General features: G+C 35.9%; 1 protein-coding gene across 1 annotated transcript; it reads left to right on the forward strand.

Annotated features, from left to right (window-relative positions):
• Positions 1–5,418: 5,418 nt before the first annotated feature.
• On the forward strand, positions 5,419–8,995 carry LOC113079476 (homeobox protein DBX2-like; the record flags this gene model as incomplete). The annotated part of the gene is made up of 4 exons (XM_026251737.1): positions 5,419–5,575; positions 6,457–6,531; positions 8,388–8,545; positions 8,885–8,995. Coding segments are annotated over exons 1-4 (501 nt in total), but the record flags the coding sequence as incomplete, so codon positions are not given.
• Between the last annotated feature and the right edge of the window lie 256 nt (positions 8,996–9,251).

Below are 9,251 nucleotides of genomic sequence, written 5' to 3' on the forward strand. Positions count from 1 at the left end.
CAGATCAGGAGAATGTTTTCATAGGGCCGCTACTTTTCACACTTTATATGTTTCCCTTGGGAGATATCATCTTACTTGATCTTAGTGCTGCGTTCGACACCATAGATCATGACATATTCATAGATAGATTACAAAACTATACAGGTATTCAAGGGCAGGCTCTAAGATGGTTTAGAACCTACCTGTCCGATCGCTACCATTTTGTTTACTTAAATGGGGTGTCATCTCATTTATCATCAGTAAAATATGGAGTGCCACAAGGATCCTTCCTAGGTCCCCTTCTATTTTCAATATACATGTTGCCCCTTGGTAATATTATTAGAAAATACAGAATTAGCTTCCACTGTTATGCTGATGATACTCAGCTAGCTATATATCTCAACGAGACCAGATGAAACTTCAAAATTATCTAAGCTAACAGAGTGTGTTAAAAATGTAAAAGATTGGATGACAAATAATTTTTTCCAATTAAATTCGGATAAGACAGATATATTAATTATTGGACCAAAAAAAACTACACAGAATCTTGTAGATTACAATCTGCAACTAGACGGATGTAATGTTCCTTCCTCTACAGTCAGAAATCTGGGTGTTATATTAGACAGCAATTTGTATTTTGAAAATCACATTTCCAGTGTTACAAAAACTGCATTCTTCCATCTAAGAGATACATTATTCGAATGCTTGGCGAAAGAGATGCGTTTTTAATCTAGATTTAAACAGAGAGAGTGTGTCTGAACCCCGAACATTATCAGGAAAGCTATTCCAGAGTTTGGGAGCCAAATGTGAAAAAGCTCTACCTCCTTTAGTGGACTTCGCTATCCTAGGAACTACCAAAAGTACAGCGTTTTTTGACCTTAGGGTGCGTGATGGGTTGTAGCGTGGTAGAAGGCTAGTTAGGTATCCAGGAGCTAAACCATTTAGGGCCTTATAGGTAAGTAATGATAATATGTAACTGATACAGAACTTAATAGGTAGCCAGTGCAGAGACTGTAAAATTGGGGTAATATGATCATATTTTCTTGACTGGTAAGGACTCTAGCTGCTGCATTTTGGACTACCTGTAGCTTGTTTATTGAAGAAGCAGGACAACCACCTAGAAGTGCATTATATTATCAAATATGATTTTCAAAAGACAAGTTGCTGTCTAATATAACAGATTTCTGACTGTAGAGGAACTAACAGTACATCCGTCTAGTTGCAGATTGTAATCTACAAGATTCTATGTAGTGTTTTTTGGTCCAATAATTAATATCTCTCTCTTATCCGAATTTAATTGGAGAAAACTATTTGTCATCCAATCTTTTACATTTTTAACACACTCTGTTAGCTTAGATAATTTAGAGGTTTCATCTGGTCTAGTTGAGATATATAGCTGAGTATTCCCGTATTTTCTAATAATTTTACCAAGGAGCAACATGTATATTGAAAATAGAAGGGGACCTAGGATGGATCCTTGTGGCACTCCATATTTTACTGATGATAAATGAGATGACTCCCCATTTAAGTAAACAAAATGGTAGCGATTGGACAGGTAGGATCTAAACCATCTAAGAGCCTGCCCTTGAATACCTGTATAGTTTTGTAATCGATCTATGAGTATGTCATGATCTATGGTGTCGAACGCAGCACTAAGATCACGTAAGACTAGAAATGAGATGCAGCCTTGGTCTGACGCAAGGAGCAGGTCATTTGTAATTTTAACAAGTGCAGTTTCTGTGCTATGGTGAAATTCTTCATACAGATCATTTTTATGCAGGAAGGTGCTCAATTGAGCAGACACAACTTTTTCTAAAATTTTAGACATAAATGGAAGATTTGAAATAGGCCTATAATTTGCCAGTACACTAGGATCTAGTTTTGGTTTCTTAATAAGAGGCTTGATAACCACCAGCTTGAATAGTTTTGGGACGTGACCTAAAGATAACGACGAGTTAATGATATTGAGAAGCGGTTCTTCGGCTACAGGTAACAGCTCTTTCAGTAATTTAGTGGGTACAGGATCTAATAAACATGTTGTTGGTTTAGATACAGTGATAAGTTTATTTGGTTCTTCCTGTCCTATATTTGTAAAGCACTGCAGTTTATCTTTGGGTGCGATGGATGAAACTGAAGTGTTAGACGCTGTAGAATCTACATTCGCTATTGTATTTCTAATGTAATCTATTTTATCAGTGAAGACATTTTTTGTTGAACAAATTGTATCCTGAATGATTTGTGAGCATGAATCAAACAGGCCTGATTGAGTTTCTCCTCATTACTGCTGCACAGATGCATTAGGGGCCGCGCTTCGGCCCCGGGTCCCGGGTCTCCCTGCATTGTGCTCTTTGATTCAGAGCCTGGCCCTTCATTCACCGTGTGAAGAGCCCAGAAGAGAGAACCATTGAGAGATGGTGTTTTCAAGAGGTCACGGCGTGAAAGAGCAGAGAGACCTCTCACAGCTGCTCTCTCTCTTCACAGACGGACCCGAAGACTCTCATGGCTTTCAGCTTTAAAAGGCATAAAAGATTTAAATGGGTTCACATGAACTAATGTTTTAGTGACTCCACTTCATAAAGAACTAATTCTGCCTGTTTGGGAAAACCATGCCAACTAGAACCGAGTGAGGGATTAGTAGAATAAGTCAATAAATGTTTATGCATATTTGAGCAAATCATTTAAAAGCTCCCCACAGAAATAAATAATACATACACGTTTATATGTTATATGTTTAATTATGCTTCATTTATCTTATATATGCATATGTAGTTCCCTACAAAAGACACAAATATATATAAAATATTACTAACACACTTTTTTTTGGGGGGGGGGGGGGGGGGGGGTTAAATTATATATTTAATTATGCTTTATTTAATTATGCTGTGATGTGGAATTATTACATAAAATACACATATTACACACACAAATATATACATACACACCAACACACATCTATACATTATATATACTTGTAAACATTTACTTTAGATCGACAGAAAAATAAATATAGATAGATAGATATAAAAATATAAATTATAGTTTACAAATATATTTAATTTATAATATCAAAACATTATATATGATGTAATTCTCACATTTTCCTGTGTAGAGGTCATTTCTTTCTTTAAATACATTTCTCCCATGTATCTTTTTTTGAAGATGTAATTATTATCATTGGCAATTATAAACTATCTTTGGTCAAATGTAGCTAACATGTTTCATCAGTGAATGTCTCTGAGTTTTCAAGGCTCTTATTTTGTAAATGTGTTCAGTGAGCATATGTTAAAGCACAACTGCATGACCTTGGCCTTACCATCAGGAACAGTTTGACTGGTTCTCCAGTGCAGTGTTCAGCTCTAGACTGAGTTCAGAGTTTCTCCGTCACACCGCTGACCGCTGTTCGTCTGATTAGTCACAAGTTCATTTCTCGATCTATAACCCGAGCGTTAACACATTACATATTCATCGGCCGGCGGCCGGCCCGCTACCAGCGAGCCCAATAAAACTGCAAATTTGATTACATGTGCCCTTTGGCTCTGTGTCGAGGGGACAAAGAGAGCGGCTGTCTGCGGTGATTAGCATGCCCAGCATGAGGTGATGTTTCCCCCAAAAGACCGGCCGGATCCCCCCTGCGCTGGGACATGCCTGTTTAGGGCCAGGAGCACACTTCTGCTCTGACAGAGACTGAAGACACGCTTGGAGACAGCTTTCCTGTGCATTCACATCAGCGTGGATCTGGAACAGAGATGTGAACATTTCTGGAAGAATGCATCATTGTTAGTAAGGGAATGAAACCTTGCAAATGCTTTGAAAACCTATAAATGCATATTTTATTTATTTATCTTTAATGAGAATTTTCTTTAGTTTTTTAATATCCGGGTCATTTTTGACCCGGGTTTGTGTGGAGCCCTATCTGGTGTCAAAGATACTTTTTGTAAAATGATCTATGAAGTTATATTAGTGTCAAAAACTTTTTCATATATCTCACACACTTCTGGGACTGAATTTTGTTGATGAACATTTATATACACATCTATTGATGAACCACTGCAGAGTGAAAAAAGTTGATTTTGTAATTTATCAAAAAGGGGTAATTGCAGTAATAACATGGTAACATACAAACATTCACTCATTAATGACAAGTCACTGATCAGATTCAATATGGTTTTAGTTGAAAAATAATAAGCTTTGACTGTTAAATAAAACAACGCTTCTGAAATATACAGAATAAAATGTAGAAAATTGTAAGATTTTGCATCAAGAAAATGAAGATTGTTTTTTTGTTATCCTCAATACTAATTACACTTTACATTTTAAATATCATAAAAATGTATCATTATTTTTCACCTTATGGTTATGCTAATGAGATTCATTTTTAAGAAAATAATCCTAGTGAAGCTAAAAATAAACTTTATTGATCTAAACTCTACCTTAATTTGCATAAACAATTCAGAGTGTTTTTCTGTTGTTGTTGGTAATTCTCAATACGCATTAAGCCCATCATTTATATCATAAAATTATAAAAAATACAATTATTTTTAAAAAGTAATTTAACATTAATTAAAGACTCAACAAACAGCATTGAATTTCCATTTTAAATACAACTTAAATACTATATATCATTATTTTCTAACATTATGGAAATGTTAGAGATTTTCTTTTTTTCTTTTTTTTAATTAGGTGCTTAATTTTTAAGAAAATAAACTTAACCATGCTTAAATTAAATTTGAACTTTTCATCTTTTATCCTAGTGTAAAAAAATCATTTTCAAAATTAAGATTTTTTTTTTTTAATTCCCAATACTCATTAAATTTTAATTACTGTAATTTATAGTGCTTTTTCATATATATTTCATAATATATCATTATTTTTCACACGTTTTATTAAATTAGGGCAATGTGCTTGATTTTGTAAGAAAAAATCTGAATGATACTAAAATTTGGCTTTATGCAAAAAGATTTTTTGGGGTAAAAACAGGTCAGATGTATTCTTTAAAAGAGTTTCACACATGCATTAATTATGGTAAAATAGCACTTGTTGATTGCAAGCGAGCTCTGATTGTCCACAGCTGTGAGGTTGGACAACAATAAAGTAAAGAAATATAGTCACATTGATAGACTGAGGCACAGATACTTTTCCAGGCCGTCTCTCAATGGACGGCTCTGAAAGAAGATATCGGTATTTACTGCGGCCGGCTCTGTTTGGTGTGCAAGTTAAACTTTGGCCGGGAGTCCATTGTCTCCAGTGTCTATCATTTAATGGGAGCTTTGACATAATGAATGAAGGGTTCCACCTTCCGTCCCACAGAAAGAGCCGCACTTATCAGAGCCAATCACAGCGAGCCCAGCACAGCTTTGTTTTCTTTGTGCTTTTTAATGAAGTTAACTCTCACAAACTCTTCCCAACCCTCTAGATCGGAGGACGAGGTACCTCCAAGACATGGCTGGGCTTCCTCCGAGGCAGCCCGGATTTGGGAATTCTGGGAAGTGTTTTCTGATTGAGAACCTGCTGCGTTCACCTGCTCCAGGTGTCTGTCCCAAGAGATGCTCTCCGGATCGGCTCTGTGTTCCTAAGGAACCAGCTCACACTCCGCCAGGTCAGTTTCTCAGATTTTATTTGAACTTCTGTTACTTTTGAGTAATTTTGAGTTTGTCATTTTATTAGTTTTAAATATGTCTATATTTTTTGTTATTATAGTACATCAAGTTCAATTTAATTAAATGAGAAATGTTGCCTTGGTAACTAGCTGAAATAAAACAAGTCACACACACACACACACACACACATATATATATATATATATATATATATATATATATATATATATATATATATTATTTTTTTATTATTATTTGAGGGTTTTAATTGAGAAAATCCGTAATCTTTTTCCTTTTCATTAAATGTACTGTTATTTATTACATTTTAAATACCAAGGATTTCAGGTTAATATATTAATATAATTAATTGTTTAAATATTCCATGCAGTCTATATATTGCAATATATTTTAATGTATTAAAGCACTAATGAAATTTAAAGTCTACCAAATTTAGAAAAATATTGTTTAAAGTAGTTTTTAATGATGCATATCTCACTACAGATCAGTGACAACACTGTTTTAGGTTAAAATTAATTACTTTTAACATACATGAACATAGTTACACATGCATTAATATTAATTATTTACGTGCTGCTTACTTTCATAATCTAATCACATAAATGCATTCTGCACCCTACCAATCAAACATCTGGATTATTTTCACATGACAGAGTAACAGTATAGAATAGAGTAATAGTGATTTCAAAGCTATGAAATATTATTAAAAGTATGGGAATTATGTTGTGCTTAAATGACTTTATGTAGTGCTGCACTTGATGTTTTATCTTGAACTGTATAGATCTGGAAATCTCAGTTCAATGTGTCCAAATATTATGATGTGATTAAAGCTCAGAATTCACTCATCTGTCTGTCGCTTCAGTTTTTATGAGCAGTGTTTCTCTGCCCTGCTGCTCTGGACCTGGACCTGTGATGATGTCTGCTCCTCGGATCCCTGGTAAGACACGCACACACACGCACGCACGCGCACGCACGCGCACGCACGCACACTCACTCACTCTTTTACACACTCACTCACTTACACACACGCACACACACACACACACACACACACACACATATTTGTGCACTGTCATAAGCTGTCATACGTATACATGAACTGGATTAGACTAAAGGAGCCTAGTCCTGACTAAAGAGAGCTTGTGCTAGTGAACTGAAGCATGTGTTCATCTCCTGGATCTGTCAGCTCTATATTCAGATCGACCGCACACATGCAGGTCTGAGATCAGTCCGGACCCCACAATGACCCGCATTCCTGCACCGCAGAGGGAGGAATCACTTCTCCGGGCTTTTTGTTCTCACTAATGAAAAGCAGAGCTCTAGAAGCCGCACTCTCTTCTTCCCCGTCCGTCCATTCTGTCCGCTTCAGGCCCCTGAAGACATGACGCCCTCAATAGAAATGACTTTTATAGACCTTTTTCCAGCTCATCTCCCTGCTGAGAGAATGAGACGTGTCCATCTTTTGAAAGGAAACACTGAGAGCAGTGGATAATGTGGAGGAATGTCAAGCGCATCATTTGTTGTGGGAGAAGCAGTGTGGGCGGGGCTGAGGTTCAGTGTGGGCGGGGCTGAATGTCAGTGTGGGCGGGGCTGAGGGTCGCTGTGGGTGGGGCTGGGGGTCAGCTGACCCTCTAATAGAGCGTTTAAGTGGAAACTATTTAGACTCAATGGTGAGCAGAGAGCATGACTAACCTGCTTACTCACACCGCTGACGGTGGCCGCTCTGGCCGTTTGTCCAACACATTAAAAAGGGGAGAGAGAGAGAGAGAGAGAGAGAGAGATCATTTAGTTTTCTAATCCATACATCATCTCTGATGAATCATGGGGAGTCAGACTGTTCTTTGGCGTTATGTAAAAGTATAGTTAAATACAAAATTTACAATGTAACACGCTTCAATAATCACCTTACAGATATTTATACCCTCAGGATGAGTCTTATACAGTTACTCTAAATAAAATTAAAATAAAATACCCTTAGAAGTGCTACATCACATTCCCTATACTTGTTCTTATTTCTTGTATTTTTTAAATATTTCCTATAAATCTTATACATTTTCTATAAATAAAATACAACTATTAAATAAAATAAAAATACCATTACAAGGGCTAAATATTCTCTTTAAAATTAAATAAATACATATAAACATATATTTATACCCTTAGGATAAACCCTGTATATTTCCTATAAATAAAATAACCTAAAATACCTTTAGACGGGCTAAATCCTACATATTCGCTATAAAAATCTATATATAATAGTTTTTTAAAAATAAATAAATGTATGCATAATGTAACAAAGATCATGTTTCCTTAAATATTCTCTATAAACATTCCATATAAATAAATAAATAAATACACCCCAACAAACTAACAAATAAAAACGTATTACACACTTTTATTTTTATTATTTAACATATATTTACACCCTTAGGATAAACCCTATACATTTGCAGTAAATAGGATAAGATAAATAAATAATTTAATTTAATTTAATTTAATTTAATTTAATTTAATTTAATTTAATTTAATTTAATTTAATTTGTATAATGCTTTTTATGATACAAATCATTGCGAAGCAACTTTACAGAAAATGTATGTTTCTATAATATTTAGTTCAGTATTCAGTACTAAAAAAAATCTACCATAAACACACTTAAATGGGGTACCTTGACTTGTATAATAACATATTTCATGATCAAATATTTTCGTACTGTTAAAAAGGATATATTGTGTACATTCTATATAAATAAATGAAGTCCTGCATCCTGATGTCATGATGTGTGTGTCCGGCAGGGGGCGTGGTCTCCAGGGCCCGGCCGGGGGTCCTGCGGAGGGCCGTGTTCTCTGAGGAACAGAGACGAGAGCTGGAGAGAACCTTCTCCAAGCAGAAATACATCAGCAAGACTGACCGCAACAGACTGGCCACTGACCTCTGTCTGAAGGAGACGCAGGTCACAGAAACACACACACACACACACACCCTTCTGAACGACTGCTTCACACACACATTAATACTTTCATTCAGCAAAGACACATTCAACTGATCAGAAGTGACAGTTAAGTCATTTATAATGTTACAAAAGTTTTCTTTTTCAAACAAATATTATTCTTTTGAACTTTTGAAAACATAAAAAAATATTGACCCCAAAATATTTTACTTTACATTGTAAAAAAATGTAAAACTGTTTGATGCTTTAAGCTGAATGTGCTCAACAGACCCCTCTTTATTCACAGTTTTCACACTCTGTAAGTGGATCCAGAACGCTGAACCTGCTTCATGTGTCCCGCAGGTGAAGATCTGGTTCCAGAACCGCAGGATGAAGTGGAGGAACTCCAGAGAGAAGGAGAGCACACACACACGACCGCCGATGGAGCGACTGATGCTCTGGAGACAATCTGAACCACACACACACACACACCGGTGCACAGCACACACACACACACAGACACCAGATGACACATCAGAGGAGAGAACACACTCTTGACACTAAACAGCTGGGACATATTCTTCCCGAACACCTGGAAATATCTGGACATTGTACAGGCCTTGAGATGTGTTAAGAAGTGCTGGAAAAGAAAGTTCTAGCAAAACTTTACAACAAGGTTTCAATTGATGACATTAGTTAACATGAACCAACAATGGGAAAAATAGTTCAT

The sequence above is a fragment of the Carassius auratus genome, unplaced genomic scaffold (assembly GCF_003368295.1).
Source record: "Carassius auratus strain Wakin unplaced genomic scaffold, ASM336829v1 scaf_tig00028204, whole genome shotgun sequence".
NCBI classification, from domain to species: Eukaryota; Metazoa; Chordata; class Actinopteri; order Cypriniformes; family Cyprinidae; genus Carassius; species Carassius auratus.